General features: G+C 38.1%; 1 protein-coding gene across 4 annotated transcripts in view; it reads left to right on the forward strand.

Annotated features, from left to right (window-relative positions):
- The window catches only part of DPYD (dihydropyrimidine dehydrogenase), a 913,720-nt gene that overhangs the window by 439,806 nt on the left and 453,501 nt on the right, over positions 1-20,413 (forward strand). For all 4 annotated transcript variants that reach the window (XR_014054766.1, XR_014054765.1, XM_081493632.1 and 1 more), the window contains exon 13: positions 19,285-19,500. Coding sequence is in view for 2 of the 4 variants with exons in the window: in XM_081493632.1 (XP_081349758.1) it covers positions 19,285-19,500 (216 nt within the window). In the remaining 2 variants the exon portion in view is untranslated. The remainder of the gene's footprint in view (positions 1-19,284; positions 19,501-20,413) is intronic.

Below are 20,413 nucleotides of genomic sequence, written 5' to 3' on the forward strand. Positions count from 1 at the left end.
AAGACAGATGAGTTTCAAAGCGGCCTAACTGACCTGTTGAAGATGGCAAAGTGACCTCTGAGAAACCATACTGGTTTTCTCCCTGCATCCTACCCCCACCTTAACTTATATCAGAGTCTTCTCCTCTCGGAAATACAAGAGTTAATAGGTTAACACAAAAGCCTGGTAGGTTGTTGACTTACAATATTGAGCTTTTTCTTCCAAGTCTTAATATTTAACATTGCTGCTGCCACCTTTCTTAAATGTCAGCTTCTTTTATTTACCTTCATCCCTCTCGCCTTGATCATACTGCCTCCTTTGTGCTACATGGATTTGCTGTCAGGCACCACCCTGTGCTGGTCACCAGGCTTTTCTTATACTAGTCACTGACATCTTGTCAGCAGTGTTGACACCTTTGCCCCAGGCCTGTGTATATGGCGATTGTTACCTTCTTGACTGACATTTTTGAAAATTTGTCAACATGTTAGTTATTATTTGCAGAGGGCGGGGGGCAGGGGATCCTTCACTACTTTAGAAGCCCTTTCTTAAAGTACTATTTTATTCTTTTAACCAATTCTATGGTTGTATGAAGTAGAGGTTCTACATACCACATACTGTTTTCTTTTTTAAAAACTAATTAATTAATTTTAAAATTAATTAATTTTATTGAGGTATAGTTGATTTATAGTATTATTTAGTTTCTGTTGTATAGCAAAGTGATTTAGTTTTATATATATATATATATATATACACACACACACACATATGTATATATATATATCTATATTCTTTTTTAAAATTCTTTTCCACGGTAATTTTTTACAAGATATTGAATATAGTTCCCTGTGTTATACAGTATGGAATTGTTATTTATCAATTTTATAGTAATTTGTATCTGCTACTCTGAAACTCCTGATTTATCATTGCCACTCCCACTTCCTCTTTGGAAACCATAAGTTTGGTTTCTATATCTGTGAGTCTCTTTCTGTATTGTAAATAAGTTGATTTGTATTATTTTTTAGGTTTCACATTTAAATGATATGTTACTTGTCTTTCTCTAGTTGACTTACTTCACTTAGTATGATGATCTCTAGGTCCATCCTGGTTGCTGCAAATGACATTATTTCACTCTTTTATATGGCTGAGTAATATTTCATTATACATATATACATATATGTATATTTATATATACACCACATCTTCCTTATCCATTCATCTGTGGATGGACATTTAGGTTGCTTCTATATCTTGGCTCTTGTAAGTAATACTTCTATGAACATTGACGTGCATGTATCTTTTCAAATGAGAATTTTCTTTGGGTAAATGCCCTTGAGTTGAATTGCTGGATCATGTGATAACTGTATTATTAGTTTTTTAAGTAACCTCCATATTTAACTTCCATACTTAGTTGTTTTCTACATTGACTGCACCAGTTTACATTCCTACCAAGAGTGTAGGAGTGTGTTTTTTTTTTCTCCACACACTCTCCAGTATTTATTATTTGTAGGCTTTTTAATAGCCATTCTGACTGGAGTGAGATAATACCTCATTGTAGTTTTGATTTGCATTTCTCTAATAATGAACAACATTGGGCATGTTTTCATGTACCTATTGGCCATCGGTATGTTTTCTTTGGAGAAATGTCTATTTAGGTCTTCTGCCTATTTTCTGGTTGTATTGTGTTGTTGTTATTGAGCTCTATGAGCTGTTTGTATATTTCAGAAATTAATCCCTAGTCAATCTTATCATTTGCAAATATTTTATTGCATTCTGTAGGTTTTCCTTTCATTTTATTTATGGTTTCCCTTGCTGTGCAAAAGTGTGTTAAGTTTGATTAAGTTCCATTTGTTTGTTTCTGCTTTTATTTCTATTACCTTGAGCAAATTACACATGATGTTTTCTTAACGGATGATATTATAATTAGTAGAAATTAAAAACCAATGTTATTGCTGTAGCTAAATTGATAAATTGGGCCGTTCATTTCAAAGTCATAAAAAGGGTATACCAAAATTCTGGTGATATAGGCATGACTCTTTGCTCACCTCCTTCTGGTAGCTGCTCAGGTTTTACTTTATTAAAGAAGCCTCTGTTGGTACCAAATGGAAAACTTCCCTGGCCCCAGCCATACTATTCCATAACTCACATACTTTGTGTTCTGCTTTTTGAGGAGGAACCACTTCAAGACCTAATATTTTGAGTCCCTGGACTTAATACTAACATGTGTGTGTGAAGCAGGAGTGGTTCTGTATGCCACCAAGTGATACTAGGGACACCTGTTGCGTATCCTACAATTTAACTCAGTTCTGAAACTGTGTATCTAGAGATAAGTGTCATATCCTGCAGAGACGGGGTCAGTCCCACATGACCTTCCTCCCTTCCACCACTTCAGATACCAATCGCCAAACCCAGGTTATCAGTTGTTCTAATGGCCACCTATAACTCAGGATGCCAAACACAAGTCCAGGTTGTTATCTGTACTTCTGACTGATAGGCTATAAATCAGATGTTCCTGTGGCCCCCTCCTTGGGTTCAATTAATTTGCTAGAGTGACTCATAGAAGTCAGAGAAACATTTACCTTCCTAGATCACTGGTGTGTTATAAAAGGATATAACTCAGCCAGATGGAAGAAATACATAGAGCAAGATATGGAAAAAAGGCACGGGATTTTCATGCCCTCACAAGGCACAACCAGATCTCATGTTTCTAACTTGGAAGCTCTCCAAACCCTGTCCTTTTGGATTTTTATAGATGATTCATTACCTATGTATGATAGATTAAATCATTGGCCATTGGTGATTGATTCAACCTCCAGCCCTTTCTCCTCCACTGAGGTCAGGGGCTCAGGTGAGTGGGGCTGAAAATTTCAACAGACCACAAGGTTGATTATCCTGGCAACCAACCCCCATCCTTTGGTTCTTTACAAAAGTCACCTCACTGACATAGCAAGATAAACTTCCATTGCTTTCATCATTAAGGAAAGTCCAAGAGCTTTAGGAGCAATATATCAGAAACAGGACAAAGACCAAATACATGCATACATATATATGTGTGTGTATATATGTGTATATATGTATGTAAATGAATCACAATATCACACACACAGATATACATTCAATCTGTGTTTGTGTTTGTCTCCCACCCTCCTGCCCCCATCACTCTGTATGAGATCCATGCAACTAGAAAATGTACTTTGTTTACTGCTGTGTTCCTAGCCCTGGTTATAATGCCTAGATCATGGCATCTGGTCCCATCACTTCTTGGGAAATAGATGGGGAAACAGTGGAAACAGTGTCAGACTTTATTTTTTTGGGCTTCAGAATCACTGCTGATGGTGACTGCAGCCATGAAATTAAAAGACGCTTACTCCTTGGAAGGAAGGTTATGGCCAACCTAGATAGCATATTTAAAAGCAGAGACATTACTTTGCCAACAAAAGTCCATCTAGTCAAGGCTATGGTTTTTCCAGTGGTCATGTATGGATGTGAGAGTTGGATGGTGAAGAAAGCTGAGCACTGAAGAACGGATGCTTTTGAACTGTGGTGTTGGAGAAGACTCTTGAGAGTCCCTTGGACTGCAAGGAGATCCAATCAATCCATCCTAAAAGAGATCAATCCTGGGTGTTCATTGGAAGATCTGATGTTGAAGCTGAAACTCCAATACTTTGGGCACCTCATGAGAAGGGTTGACTCATTGGAAAAGACCCTGATGCTGGGAAGGATTGGGGGCAGGAGGAGAAGGGGACGACAGAGGATGAGATGGTTGGATGGCATCACCGACTCAATGGACATGGGTTTGGGTAGGCTCCGGGAGTTGGTGATGGACAGAGAGGCCTGGCGTGCTGCAATTCATGGAGTCGCGAAGAGTCGGACACGACTGAGCGACTGAACTGAACTGAACTGATACAGTAGGTACTTGATAGATATTGTTGAAAATTGAATATGCCTCGGAAACACTTTAGGTCCTGGAACAGATGAGATTTAGGAAGCACATGTTATAAGTTCACTTGGCTCATTGGTGATTCTATATTAGGCCATTGTTGTATTAGCTCAGTTCAGTCAATTCAGTCACTCAGTCATGTCCGACTCTTTGCGACCCCATGAGCTGCAGCACGCCAGGCCTCCCTGTCCAACACCACCTCCCGGAGCCCACCCAAACTCATGTCCATTGAGTCGGTGATGCCATCCAACCATCTCATCCTCTGTCATCCCCTTCTCCTCCTGCCCTCAATCTTTCCCAGCACCAGAGTCTTTTCAAATGAGTCAGCTCTTCACATCAGGTGGCCAAAATATTGGAGTTTCAGCTTCAACATCAGACCCTCCAATGAACACCCAGGACTGATCTATTTTAGGATGGACTGGTTGGATCTCCTTGCAGTCCAGGGCACCATAACAGTACAACATGAACTAGGTCGCTTGAACACCAGAAATTAATCTTATCACAGTTCTGAATGCAAGAAGTCTTGAGATCAGAGTGCCAGCATGATCGAGTTCTGATAAGAGCTCTCCTGGCTTGTTGATGGCACCTTCACAGTGTGTACTTAGATGGAGGAGAGGCAGAGAGAAAGAAGGAGCTATCAGAGAGTGTTAGTGAGCTGTGAACTAGCTCAGTGATGTCTCTTCCTCTAAGGGTACTAATCCTATCATGAAGGCCTCACCTACATGACCTATCTAAACCTAAGTAACCCCCAAAAGTCCAATCTCTAAATGCCATCATTTTGGGGGTTAAGGCTTCAATATATGTATTTGGGGGGAACATAGTTCAGTCCATAGCAGTTACTAAAAGTGCTAATATTTGGCAATGGAAGTAAAGTTTTACATGGAAACTGAAGAATTAAAAAAAAAAAAAAGCCAGGGAGAGAATATAGTAAGTTCAGTACCCCTGGAAAAGATAGGGTTTCATGGAAGTCATGTGTTACCAATATGTATATTTACATAGAGAGTAGCATAAGATAAGTCTGAATAGAGATGCAGGACCAAATCATGAAGAATCTTGTAGGCTATAATACAGAATTTGACTATTAACAAAATGCAGTGAGAAACAAATGAAAAATTTTAAACAGTCAAATTTATGTTTTTACAAGGCCATTCTAGTGCAAAGTAAAGCGTGGATTCCAACAGAAAGCAAAGAAGATGGGGAAGCCAGTAAGAAATAGTCCCAATAAGAGAGAATGTGCCAGTGAAAATGAATGAACATGCATGGGTTCATATGTTTTGGAGATACTAATGTTAGATTTGCTGGTGGAAGAGAAATGGGGAATGAAAAAGAATAATATCAAGAATGATTCACAGATTTTAAGCTTACTCCTGTTAAATGGTAGTGTCATAAAGTAAAAGAGGAAAATAGGGAGAGGGATCTTTTTTCTTTTTTCCTTTTTAATTGAAGAACAGAGGAATGTTTGACTGATACTACCTTAAGTTGATTAACAGCTGATATTTGGGGATGAAGGTAGAGTTTAGATGGAGAAAAAGATCACATTGATTTGAGTTAACATCTTAATTTTGTAGCTTTATTCTGTGTCCAGATTGCAAACATATTATTAAGAGCAACGTGAATATAGTCCTTTAAAGAAGTGAATAAAATTGGATCATGATTTTTTGAAACTTTTCTTTATTATTAATTTATTTCTTATTAAAGGATAATTGCTTTACAGAATTCTGTTGTCTTCTGTCAAACCTCCACATGATTCAGCCATAGGTACACATATATCTCTTCCCTTTTGAACCTCCCTCCCATCTCCCACCCCATCCCACCCCTTAGATTGACACAGAGCCCCTGTTTGACTTTCCTGAGCCATACCACAAATTCCCATTGACTGTCTTTTTTAACTATGGTAATATAAGTTTCCATGTTAACTCCTTCCATACATCTCATCTCTCCTCCCCTCTCTCTATGTCCATAAGTCTATTTCCTATGTCTGTTTCTCCATTTCTCTTTTGTATTTCCATATGAATTGTGAAATTTTTTGTTCTAGTTCTATGAAAAATGCCATTGGTAATTTGATAGGGATTGCACTGAATCTGTAGATTGTGTTTGGTAGTATAGTCATTTTCACAATATTCATTCTTCCTACCCAGGGACATAGAATATTTCTCCATCTGTTGATGTTGTCTTTGATTTCTTTCATCAGTGTCTTATAATTTCCTGTGTACAATTCTTTTATCTCCTTAGGTAAGTTTATTCCTAGATATTTAATTCTTTTTGTTGCAACGGTGAATAGAATTGATTCCTTCATTTCTCTTTCTGATTATTGATTGTTAGTATATATAAATGCAAGTGATTTCTGTGTATTGATTTTGTATCCTGAAACTTTGCTAAATTCACTGATTAACTCTATCTAGTAATTTTTTGATGCTATCTTTAGAGTTTTCTATGTAAGGTATCTGTCATCTGTAAACAGTGAGAGCTTTACTGTTTGTTGATATGCAAAGTTAAATAGAGGTAGATAAAGAAGATTTATATGCATAAAGATTATCTGTAAGGGGTAAAGAACAGTAGGAAAAGCAAACAAAGGAATAAGTGTAGAAAAAATGATAATAGGTTTAAAAAATTAAAATTAAAGAGAAAAAAAAAAAAACAGAGAAACTTCACAGAACTGCAAAAGCCCAACGTAGAGGCAGAGGTTTATAATAACAATTAAAAAAAAAAAAATGTGACTGAGAAAAAGAAAAAAAAGCTCACAAGCTTAATTAGATTTCATAGTGCCAATAAAATTGACAACTAAAACAGAGCGTGGAAACAAACAAACAAAAGACAAAATCCCAGAGAATCTACAGAGCAAATCAAAACATAAGAATAATAAATGTTTTTCTTGAGTCACTGCTGTCAGAGTCCTTTCCCTCTTTGGGAGTCACAGTCCACTTCACCTCTCTAGGATGCCCTCCAACATTGTGCTGATCTCTGGACCTGCTGTGAGGGCTGCTCAGATTCTAATCTGGTCCTACTCCTGTGTGTTCTTGCCTCCAATATCTACAGCTGTCAGAACTAGTGAGTTTTCTTTTGTAGGAGCTCTCCATGACCTTTTATATATTCCATAGACACAGAGTCTGGTTAGTTGATCATGTGGATTTAATATGCAGCTTGTACAGCTGGTGGGAAGGTTTTGGGTCTTCTTCCTTAGCCACACTGCCCCTGGGTTTCAATTGTGGTTTTATTTCCACCTCTGCATGTGGGTCGTCCACTGGGATTTGCTCCTGGAGCTGCCCTGGAGGGCTTGGGTTTGCTCCTGTGAGGGCCAGGTATGGAAGTGGTGCAGCTGCTTGGGTCGCAGGTGTTCTGGCAGCACCAGGTACTCAGGGGGGTTGGTGGCTAGGGCGGCAGGAAATATAGTGCTCTAGAAGGGTATGGCAACCAGTATTGGCCAATACGTTCCAGTATTCTTGCCTGGAGAACCCCCTCCCTGACGGAGAAGGCTGGCAGGCCACAGTCTACAGGGTCACAAAGAGTCTGTCAGGACCGAAGTGACCCTGTGCGCATAAACACAACACTCTTTTTTTTTTTTTTTAATGCCTGTGGCAGCTCTGCCCCAGTGAGAGTTGAGCATGAAGGTGGTGCGGCTGCTTGGCTTGCAGGGACCCTGGCGGTGCCAAGTGTTCAGGGACACAAACTGCCTCCACTGCAGGAGTTATGGCCCTATCAGTCTTTTTTTTGAGCCTCTTGTAGCTGGCGATCAGAAGGCCTCTTTGGCCAGTCTTTCTCTGTAGCTCCTCCTGTTCAGGCACTTAGAGGGATCCCTTGCCTGAGGGAGCCCTTCTCTGTTGTTCGGCACATCAGGCATATAGAGGGGCCACCCCGTAGATCGGCACATCAGGCACTTAAAGGGGCCCTCTGGCTGGGGTCCTACTCTGTAGATCCGTGTGTCGGACACTTAAAGGGGCACCCTGGGTGGGGTCCTACTCTGTAGTTCAGTGCGTCAGCAGTTTGATGGGCCCGCCTGTCTATTGTTCAGCTGCCAATGCTGGTGTGTAGGGAGAGAGAGGCTAGCCTGATGGCTCCACCCCCTACGCATGACTCAGCAGTATCCCCTTGCTTCCATGGCTGCCCGGCTTTCCTCCGCAGGCATTTCCCACCACAGTCTCCTCCCTCACATCCCCTTGATCCGTCTCTCCTCAGTCAACATCAGCCCTCACCGTGGGATTGCTCCACAGTCCCTAAACTCTAGCTCTCTCTCTGCCGCTGCAGCTTCCAGGGGGCCTGTTTCCCTGTCCAGGGTATGTATGGCTGCGGCAAGGACTGTCTGATTCTCATTCTATTTAGGCTGCCACAGATCAGCTGTTTCACTCTCAGCCTTAAATATTTCTCCTCTGAGTTAGACAATCTCCCTGATGTGGGGCTCAGACCTGTGCTTCAGTTCCCCCACCTGCTGAGGCCATGTCCAGTCCTACTAACACTCCCGTTGTTCCCCCTAGTTCCTTCATCCTACCGAGTTTAACGTGGTTCTCTACATTCTTTAGGGACGGGAGATCCTGGTGGGCTGCCGTCTATGGGGTCGCACAGAGTCGGACATGACTGACGCGACTTAGCAGCAGCAGCATACATTCTTTTCCTCTGGTCTGGTACTCCTGTCCGCTCTTGGTGTTGGTGTTCTTGCATGCACTTCTGTGTCTGAAGGTGTATTCCTGATGTATCTGTGAAGAGAGATGTACTCCACGTCCACCTACTCCTCCACCATCTTGTTCTCCCCTCAAAACTTTTTCATAGTCTCATATCTGTCTAAAATTTTCATTACAAATAAAAATTTCTCAAAATGGAGAAATGAAATCTGATTTTATGTTATAATTATAATCCTGTACCTAGGCCTTTCCATCATGGACGCAGCTTATCCAAATAATTTCTGCTTTGCTAGTTTTTTTTTTTTTTCCCTCAGAAATTTCTTCAAAGAGAAAAGTAACTGAGCTAGAGTTAATTAATGCATTAATCCAATCTATGCATTAATCTAGCTATAAGTAGCTACACAATGTTATTTTTTTTTACCTTAAAATAATCTCAGAATGGATGTTTCAAGAGAAGTTGTACCCCCAGGTAGGGAGCAATGTAGATATATCATAATGAAATATAAGTGAAATGAGTGAGTGAAAGACGCTTCATGATTTTAAATTGCAAGAAACATAGTAATAGTTATTATCTCTTCTTTAGTCCAACATAACACTAGGAATGGTCTTGCTTTTAACAGTGGTTTTAAAAAAATCATTCTATTAAGGCATATTAGGGGAAAATGCAATTGGGGTACATAATTATTATGTAATTTGCTTTCCTCCCAAAGACATAACTGTTATGTTTGCATATTTCTCTATGATTGCATGACCCAGCCAGGTTAATAGAATACTAGTGATAAAGAGTAATAATATAATAATAAAATAATTGATCATTGTATTACAGGATTGTACTTGTTTTATTTCTATTCTCAAATGAAAAGCATTATGATTGATTATCTCATTAATATCTGAATGGTACGTACTTTTTACATTTGATAATAGTTTTCAATGCATGTGTACATATGCTATGTGTGTGTGTTTAATCAAACTATCATGAATAATTTTTAGGTCAGTTTCCTAATAAGTATTATTTGCTTATTCATTCAAGTATCTTGTTCATTTTGATTATAAAGTAAGTGGCTGTATTTACAGTGGACCTTAACATTTTGAAAATGTATTGATAGTTGTCAGAACTGATCCTTTTTAAACAGATAAATGTCCCCATATGAACACTTTTTACGAGTATGTGCCCAGCTTATTTGAATAAGGTAGACATTTTAGATGATGGTGGCTAAACTTGAATGTCTCACTTGAGAATAAGAATTAGGAGAAACATTAATATGGCTAAAGAAATTATTTTCAGGCTTGGATTCACAGTGCAATCTCTTGGAGAGATTTTTAAAAATTACAGTGTTTGAATCCTACTCAGAGTGATTCTGATGTAATTGATATGGAGTCTCTCTTGCCAAGACATTGGAATTAAAAAAAAAAAAAAAGCAAAAACCTCTCCAAAATTTTAAAATGTAGATTTAAAAATGTCTGGGCTGGACCTATAAAATATAACCATTCTGGATAAGGAAGCAAAGGAAGTCAATTTGCAGAGACAGAATAATTCTAGATAAACAGAGAGGAGGAGAAAGGAAGAGATAAATTGTATGGCTTTCCAAGTGGAGTCCCAGCCTTTCCTGGACACCATGCTGCATTCACTCTGAGTTAAATGAGATACTTCTATTCCATCATAATAACCTTCTGAACCTAGTTGTTATTTGAAACCAAAGGAGTCCATTTGAATCTGAAAGTTCAAAATCATGGTGGGCAGAAATGTGACCCCTATGGACTGTAGCCTGCCAGGCTCCTCTGTCCATGGAATTCTCCAGGCCAAAATCTTGAGGTGGGTAGCTGTTCCCTTCTCCAGGGGATCTTCCAAACCCAGGGATCAAACCCAGGTCTCATGCACTGCAAGTAGATTCTTTACTGTTTGAGGCACCAAGGAATCCCAAGGATACTGGAGTAAGTGGCCTATCCCTTCTCCAGGGGAATTTCCCAACCCAGGAATCAAACCAGAGTCTCCTGCATTGCAGGTGGATTCTTAACCAGCTGAGCTACCAGCGAAGCCTTATTTTAAACTGGATCCTGGCAAAATTGTGAGGTCAATTTTTATGTCACTTATTGTGACTGAATTAAAGAATACCTGTATTTACATTGTGACTTGATTGCCCAGAAAGTTATTTGTCATTTCTACTAGATAGCTCTTTTGAGAGCCTTTGCTAAATTCAATAGTCTTCCAGAGGTAAGAGTTGAATTTTGCTCTTGTTGTTCAGTTGCTAAGCCATATCCAGCTCTTTGTGACCTCATGGACTGCAGCACACCAGGCTTCCCTGAGTTTCAGTGTCTGCTGGAGTTTGCTCAAACTCATGTCCATCACTCTCGGTGAGGCCATCCATCTGTTGCCCCCTTCGACCGATGGATGGCATCACCGAGTGATGGACATGAGTTTGAACAAACTCATGAGTTTGAGTCGATAGTGCCATCCAACCATCTTGTCTTCTGTTATCCCCTTCTCCTGCCTTCAATCTTTCCCACCATCAGGGTCTTTTCTAATGAGTCAGTTCTTTGCATGAGGAGGCTGAAGTATTGAGGCTTCAGCTTCAGCATCAGTCCTTCCAGTGAATATTCAGGGTTGATTTCCTTTAGTATTGACTGATTTAATCTCCTTGAAGTCCCCTCCATCACCACAATTCGAAAGCATCAGTTCTTGGGTGCATCAATTCTATGGTCCAATTCTCACATCCATGCATATACTCTACATTAGAATAATAGAATATTGGACAGTTTTTAAATATCTGGAATATAGCTAATAATTATTTCATGTAAACTGATCATTATCATCTTATGGAAACTGAGGTAAAAAAGAAGGTAAGTACTAGTATGAAGGTCACTAGTATGATGCATTCAACAAATATTTTAAGCATTTTTCTGCTAAGTCTTATGCTAGGTGCTGAAAGTAAATTAGATGGGATACAATACGTGTAAGCAACCAAGAAACAGAGTATGATTGGGAACAACTGTGCTTGTGCAAAGCTGCGGAAATGTCCTGGTGGAGATAAGAATGACTCTTGCAAGATTAGTTGGAATTTTCAGAGCAGGAAAACCAGGCAGGAAAGAATATTGTAGGAAAAATAAAAAATCATAATGCATAGATGCATTAGTGATATTGGTTTTTATGACAGATTATAAGCGGTTCAATAAACTGAAGTATCAGATGTGAGGGAATGGTAGTAGGTAAGATTAGAAAGGCTGAAACATGTGATTAGAACAAGTAGGGAAAGGAAAGAACCCAGATCACAACTAAGATTATATAATACTAAAGAGATTATGCTGTATTCTGTATTCTGCAAGCATTGAAGCTCCTTGGAGGATTTTATAGATGGAAATGAAAGGAGAAAATTTAACTATAACCTTTATAAATTTGGGACCTCTCATGGTCTATGCTTGTCATGGAGTTATTTTTTTCTTTATTAACTTATTTTAATCAGAGGCTAATTACATTACAATATTGTGGTGGTTTTGCCATACATTTACTTGAATCAGCCATGGGTGTACATGTGTCCCCCCATCCCAAATCCCCCTCCCACCTTCCTCCCCATCCCATCCATCTGAATCATCCCAGTGCACCAGCTTTGAGTGCCCTGTTTCATGCATCGAACTGGGACTGGTCATCTATTTCACATATGGTAATATGCATGTTTCAATGCTATTCTATCAAATCATCCCACCCTCGCCTTCTCCCACAGAGTCCAAAAGTCTGTTCTTTATATCCATGTCTCTTTTGCTGTCCTGCACATAGGGTCGTCGTTACCATTTTTCTAAATTCCATATATATGTATTAATATACTGTATTGGTGTTTTTCTTTCTGATTTACTTCACTCTGTATAATAGGCTCCAATTTCATCCACCTCAATAGAACTGATTCAAATGCATTCTTTTTAATAGCTGAGTAATATTCCATTGTGTATATGTATCACACTTTTCTTATCCATTTTTCTGCCATTGGACATCTAGGTTGCTTCCATGTCCTAGCTATTGTAAACCCTGGTGCAATGAACATTGGGGTACACGTGTCTCTTTCAATTTTGGTTTCCTTGGTGTGTATGCCCAGCAGTGGGATTGCTGGGTTGTATGGCAGTTCTATTTCCAGTTTTTTAAGGAATCTCCACACTGTTCTCCCTAGTGGCTGTACTAGTTTGCATTCCCACCGACAGTGTAAATAAGTTCAGTTCAGTTCAGTTCAGTCGCTCAGTCGTGTCCAACTCTTTGCCACCCCATGAATCGCAGCACGCCAGGCCTGCCTGTCCATCACCAACTCCCGGAGTGTAAGAGGGTTCCCGTTTCTCCACACCCTCTCCAGCGTTTGTTTTTTGTAGACTTTTTATGGCAGCCATTCTGACCTGCGTGAGATGGTACCTCATTGTGGTTTGATTTGCATATCTCTGATAATGAATGCTGTTGAGCATCTTTTCATGTGTTTATTAGCCTTCTTCTTTGGAGAAATGTCTGTTTAGTTCTTTGGCCCATTTTTTGATTGGATCGTTTGTTTTTCTGGTATTGAGCTGCATGAGCTGCCTGTATATTTTGGAGATTTAATTCTTTGTCAGTTGTTTCATTTGCTGTTATTTTCTCCCATTCTGAAGGCTGTCTTTTCACCTTGCTTATAATTTCTTTCATTGTGCAAATGCTTTTAAGTTTAATTAGGTCCCATTTGTTTATTTCTGCTTTCATTTGTATTACTCTGGGAGGTGGGTTATAGAGGATCTTGCTATGATTTATGCCAGTGAGTGTTCTTCCTATGTTTTACTCTAGGAGTTTTATAGTTTCTGGTCTTACATTTAGATCTTTAATCCATTTTGAGGTTATTTTTGTGTATGGTTTTAACAAGTGTTCTAGTTCATTCTTTTACAGGTGATTGACCTGTTTTCCCAGGACCACTTGTTAAAGAGATTGTCTTTTCTCCATTTTATATTTTTTCCTCCTTTGTCAAAGATAAGGTGTCCATAGGTGTGTGGATTCATCGCTGGGCTTTCTATTTTGTTCCATTGATCTATATTTCTGGCTTTGTATCAGTGCCATACTCTCTTGATGACTTTAGCTTTGTAGTATAGTCTGAAGTCAGGCAGGTTTGATTCCTCCAGTTCCATTCTTCTTTCTCAAGATTGTGTTGGCTATTCAAGGTTTTTTTGTATTTCCATACAAATTGTGAAATTATTTGTTCTAGTTCTGTGAAAAAACTGTTGGTAGCTTAATAGGCATTGCATTGAATCTATAGATTGCTTTGGGTATTATACTCATTTTCACTATATTGATTCTTGAGATCCATAAACATGGCATATTTCTCCATCTATTTGCGTCATCTTTGATTTCTTTCATCAGTGTTTTATAGTTTTCTATATACAGGTCTTTTGTTTCTGTAGGTAAATTTATTCCTAAGTATTTTATTCTGTTCGTCACAATGGTGAATGGGATTGTTTCCTTAATTTCTCTTTCTGTTTTCTCATTGTTACTGTATAGGAATGCAAGGGATTTCTGTGTATTAATTTTATATCCTGCAACTTTATTATATTCATCAACTAGTAATTTTCTGGTTGTGTCTTTAGGGTTTTCTATGTAGAGGATCATGTCATCTGGAAACAGTGAGAGTTTTACTTCTTTTCTTATATGGATTCCTTTTATTTCTGTTCCTTCTCTGATTGCTTTGGCCAAAACTTCCAAAACTATGTTGACTAGTAGTGGTAAGAGTGGGCACGCTTGTCTTGTTCCTGACTTTAGAAGAAATGCTTTCAATTTTTCGCCATTGAGGATAATGTTTGCTGTTGGTTTATTGTAGATGGCATTTATTATGTTGAGGTATGTTCCTTCTATTCCTGCTTTCTGGAGAGTTATTTTTTTTAGATTGAATTGTAAGTAAGTAAAATCTTTTCTCAGTCTCCCCTAAAAAATTCTGAAGTGGAAAAAGCAAACTTAAAAAAGTCATTTCTAGACGTCTCTATCATTCTCAGTGTCTCATGTCTGACAATGGGTTTTATAAAGGAAGTGTTACTTTTATCTTTACTGTCAAAAAATCTGCTGAACATATAGTCTCTCCTTTGTCTCTTGGTTTACCCTTGCCCTCCATCCCGATCTCAGTTCTTTATTACTTTACCTTTTTTTGATTCTGTAGTTTTCCTTTAGTTTCTAGGTGTCTGACTCCTATCAACCCTCCAAGCTTCTCTACAGAAAACAGACTCTATGACAGTGGGCACCTCATTGGACTTACTCTGTGCTAAATCCCCAGTGTCTATACTAGTACCTGGAGTCTAATAAGCATTGCACAAATGCTTAACTGAACTCATGCATGAATGAATTCATCCATTATGCCAGTGGTCCTTAATCTTTTTTAAGTGCATTTTGAACAACTAGAGAGATTGTGGTGATGTCCAGATTATAAGATGATTCCTTCACTAGAAAAGGGAAAGGAGGAGGGAAATCTAAAATTCAGGTTTCTGTATTTAACCCTTTTGAGTATGTTAGCTGGTTCCTCCGTTTCAGAGCACAAAAGGTAAATGAGCTATCCAACAGAGGACAGTGATGATGTTGAAAAACATTATATATTAAAAATAATAATGAGAAAATAAATAATGAGGATTACCTTGAGGAAAAGTGATTTTATTTATCTTTTTCTCTACAAAGGGCAGAGTTGCCTTTAAGAATAAGTATTTTATATAAAATATGTAATATAAACATATTTTGCAAATATTTTTGATTCTAATGGAGATATTAATTTGAATATGCTACAGTCACTGCCTTCAAGGAGCATATGTTATGTTTGAAGTGAAAAATCAACATGCACAGCCCAGTATGATGACTACTGAGGTAGAGCCATATTTTAAATGATAAAATATCCTGAAAAGAGTCAGCTACATTAGGCAAGTGTATGGAATCTATTAAGGAAATGCCCCAGGAAGCATATGCTCACTTGAGTTGAGTTTCTAAGAATCACTAAGAGCTTGATGGGTGAAGAATGTGTTAGACTACATTTCAGGCTAATGGGAATACATCAGATAATGCATGAGGCAGAGGATAGTATGGCGAATGATCTGTGATTTTAATTTTGTGTTCACTTGATTGGTTGGTAGCTTTATGTTTTTCTATACGTAATCTTCAGAGACTTTCTCTGTTTTATTCACCACTATTTTTTCACTTATTACAGGGTAGACTCTCTTCTATGTCAAGAGTTTTCTTTGTGTTGTTCCTGATGACAGTATAACATTCTTTGTACAGTAGTTTCACTGGGGAACTAATCCTCATCATTCAACATCTAGGTTGTTTCTTACATTTGTTATTTAGTCATACTACTGGATGACTGGAAAAATAGTATTATATGAAATGATATTATATTGAATACTGGAATCATATTCTTTAGAAGGGAATACGATGAGGTACCTTTTGAAGGAGTTGAGTTTGAATTAATGACAAAGCATCCACTTCCAAATGTCTTGAAGTCTCTTGGAAATCTGAATTTGGAGGTTGCAGTTTGGATTTGGAAGGAATTAACCTTGTGGTGAGGGCTGAAGTTTAAGATGCTTAAGTTCCCTGAGCAAATAGTGCAGAGGGAAACAAGCTATCAAATTTAAGAAAATAAGGCTTGAGTATATTATGAGGTCAAACAGACTGGGTTGCTTTAACACCACACTGTGGTAAAAAGTCACAAAAACATTGCCCTGTATGTACAACATGAAAAAGGACTGCCTATTACATGGCATCCAGTCCTATCACTTCATGGCAAATAGATGAGGATAATGAGGAAACAGTGTCAGATTTCATTTTTCTGGCCTCCAAAATCAATGTGGACAGTGACTGCAGCCACAAAATGAATAGATGCTTGCTCCTTGGAAGAATACCTATGACAAACCTGGAAAATGTATTAAAAATCAGAGACATCACTTTGCCGACAAAGGTCTGTGTGGTCAAAGCTCTGGTTTTTACAGTAGTCATGTATGGATGTGAGAGTTGGATCATAAAGAAGGCTGAGATTGAAGAATTGATGCTTTCAAACTGTGGTGTTGGAGAATACTCTTGAGAGTCCCTTGGACAGTAAGGAGATCAAACCAGTAAATCCTAAAGAAATCAAACCTGAATATTCATTGGATGGACTAAAACTGAAGCTGAAGCTCCAATACTTTGGCCACCTGATGTGAAGAGCTGATGCTTGGAAAAGACCCTGATGCTGCAAAAAATTGAAGGCGGGAGGAGAAGGGGATGACAGAGGATGAGATGGTTTGATGGCATCACTGACTCAATGGACATGAATTTGAGCTAACTCAGGGAGATTGTGATGGACAGAGAAGCCTGGTGTGCTGCAGTTCATGGGATTGCAAGGAGTTGGACACAACTTAGTGACCAAACTAACAATAACAAATTGCAACTAATGGTTGTATCTTATCTGCCTATACATCAGTAGTATTTTTGTCGATAAAATAAAATATACATTTTATAAAAAGTTACACTTCTCATTTGGAAAAGTTTTGTGTGTATTGATTTTTTGTTATGTGTTTTGTTGTTTGCTTTTCATTTTTGTTTTGAAACTTAAGAAAAATCTTGCAAAGTTTGCCCACATTATTTCCTTTCTAAATATTGAGGTAGCAACATTTTTAAAAATTTCAAAGCAATGCTTTGTGTATTTAAAACTACATAAATTAAGAAATGCAAATTGAACTACACATATATGTCAACCTCTTTCGTCTATTGTGCAAAGCTGTATAACTATAATTTTTGACAAACTAAAATTCACCTGTGAGATTCAAGAGGTTACTTCAGTATAAAGCCACAAAAAGATGAGAGACTGTATCACTTCAGCAAATATGGAACTATAAATATTTCTATCATTATCATCAGATGAAAGGTTTCCCGAAGTTTCTACTGTTCCTCAGACATGGAAGGAAGTTTGTAAAATTTCTCTGGTGTTAACCAAACTGTGGTGTCAGGAAATTCTTCCTTCATCTGATCCGAAATTCCTTGATTGAGTTTGAATTATTATTGAGAGCTAAGAAAAGGCTTCGCAGGTGGCTCAGTGGGTAAAGAATCTGCCTGCAATGCAGGAGACGCAGGAGATGCAGGTTCAATTCCTGGGTTGGAAAGAGTCCCTGGAGGAGGAAATGGCAAAGCACTCCAGTATTCTTGCCTGGAGAATCCCATGGACAGAGGAGCCTGGTGGGCTACAGTCCATAGAGTCGCAAAGAGTCGGATACAACTGAAGTGACTGAGCACGCTGGCACAGCTGAGAAAATCTCATGGAAGTTGTTTATTTCCTCACCTATTCCCGTACACACTCACACAGACACACATGCCTCAAATTAACACATCTCAGATTATCCCACATTTTGTTATATTATACATTATAACTTTTGTTTTTGTTAATAATCCTTTTAATAATATTGCAATCCATGTGAGAACTGGAAGAATTATCCACACAATATAGAACTGCACAATATTCAGAAATGTGCCTTGAAACCCAGAACATTCTTGGCAGAAGATGCGTGCCACAGCCGAAGCGTAGATGCCATCAGGCACCACTTTGCAGGCACCAGAGACACATTAGTCTTTCAGTTGACAAATTTGATGCTTTTTTACATATTAAGTGAACTTGACTTTGCATTATAAATGGTGGAAGTCCAGAAATAATTTTTATGCAAGTCATGGCAATCTTTATCTACACAAGACACACTCCTGTAAAATTAAAGTTCTGCTCAAACAACTTTTGAGTGATTATTCACAAGAGAAAAGAGTTCTTACTTTAGAATTAACTAGACTGGTCCATTCAGTAACTGCTTTGGCTAAGAAAATTCATCTTCTTTATATTTGCCAGTATTATTTGTCTTTCAAAGATAAACAGAGAGAAAGAGAGGGAGGCAGGGAGAGAAGGAGAGAAACAGAGACATTTTATAAAGAACCCGATGAAAGCTTTAATAATCTCTGCAATCAGAGAGACAGCATTTGGCAAGCACCTACTATGTTGCAGTGGGCCATGTGCTTTGTAAAGGATTTTTTGATTGATTTTTTCTAATAATTCAAGGTAGCTTTATACTGTATCCACTTAACAAATATAATTTTACAGTTTGAGAGCCAATGGACGATTTCGACATTAACTGTTGGGTACCTGTTTTTGCTGAAGAAAGTCTCCCCGTACATATGAGTACATTATCCACCTTCCAAATGAGATGTCTCCCTATGGCTTATGATTTCCTGCATTTTCCAGTATCCCTAGGAGGTAGGAAATTAGGCAGCCAGAATTTGTGCTGCTGTACTGAAAACGGTAATGGAGAAAAAGCAAGGATGTGTTAGCTGGCTTTCCTAAATTCTCATAAATAGAATGAAGTTACTGGAAATTGAATTTAGGTCTCCTGACTTGCTGTTTTTTTTTTTAACATATCTCTGAGCACTAAAGACACTTCTACAAATTAAGTACAAAAAGGCTAGGTTAATGGGTTCAGGGAGATAAATTTTGAAATTATTCTTTTTTGTGTTTGAATCTCAGTATATTTTAAGTACAGTTTTTTGTTTATTTAATTGATATTATTTCTGTCAGTATTCTCTGTACTGCTTTTGAAATAAGGAAAAGATGATATATGAATTTTATTCTCTGCTAACTGACTTTATTGGCCAGCCTTAATCATTCCAAACAGAACAATGTAATCTATATTAATATTAATGCCGTGCTGAAGTGATTTTTGTAAAAGATTATATGGAGAAATCAGATGTGGTTCAGGAATAATTATTGGCTATTTCTCTTTTTTTTGCAGTCACAATATGGAGCTTCAGTTTCTGCTAAGCCCGAACTCCCTCTCTTTTATACTCCCATTGATCTGGTGGACATTAGTGTGGAAATGGCTGGATTGAAGTTTACAAATCCTTTTGGTCTTGCCAGTGCAACTCCAACTACCAGTTCATCAATGATTCGAAGAGCTTTTGAAGCTGGATGGGCCTTTGCTCTGACCAAAACTTTCTCTCTTGATAAGGTAAGAAATTATTTTTGAAGTTGTGTTTAAATATCTATCATTTATTTTAATTAGGGCATAAATATTATAACGCAAAGGTTCACCAAGAAATAACAGTTATTAAACTAGTGGGTAAGACCTATTATTACAAATGAGCTAATTTCATTACATTTCTTCTGTCCCAGGATAGGGAATGGGATAGGTTTCTATTTCTCATTTGTCTGTGTGTGTGTTAGTCACTCAGTCATGTCTGACTCTTTGGGACACATGGACTGTAGCCCACCAGGCTCCTCTGTCCCATGGAATTCTCTAGGCAAGATGCTGGAGTGGGTAGCCATTCCCTTCTCTAAGGGATCTTCCAGACCCAGGGATCAAACCCCAGACTCCTGCATTGTAGGCAGACTATCCTGAACCACTAGGGAATCATTGTGTTTTGTCTAGGAAGTATCAAAAATGTAAATACTACAAAATGTCTATTTCATTTAATAATCGCAGACTCACTAACTCTTATTTTGGCATTATTAATTGTTTTGTGATTTCTGGATGTGTGTAAATGAGAACATGTGCCTCAACTCAAAGTTAGACAATGAATTTGATTTGCACATAATCCTGGAAATCAGTTCATGTGAAAATGAATCACTCAGTATAACTTAACTGGTGCCTGGAATAAGATTTTTCTTGAATTTTTAATTTAGAAATGTTTCCCTAAATGCATTGAGCTGAGTTTAATTTGGCATTATGACTGTGTACTCACATTGCAAGTGGACATACTTAGTAGAAAATACTACTTATATGTAAGATTGAGTCTGTAAAATATAGAAAGTATATAAGTGAACATTTTAAAAGTAGGATAATTTATCCAATAGAGGGTTGCATTCTCATATGGTTTTGAATTAGAAAAGATCAGCAAAATTTAACATTTTTAGACCTTTTA

Source organism: Giraffa tippelskirchi, chromosome 5, assembly GCF_054371585.1.
Source record: "Giraffa tippelskirchi isolate mGirTip1 chromosome 5, T2T-mGirTip1v1.2.pri, whole genome shotgun sequence".
NCBI lineage: Eukaryota > Metazoa > Chordata > Mammalia > Artiodactyla > Giraffidae > Giraffa > Giraffa tippelskirchi.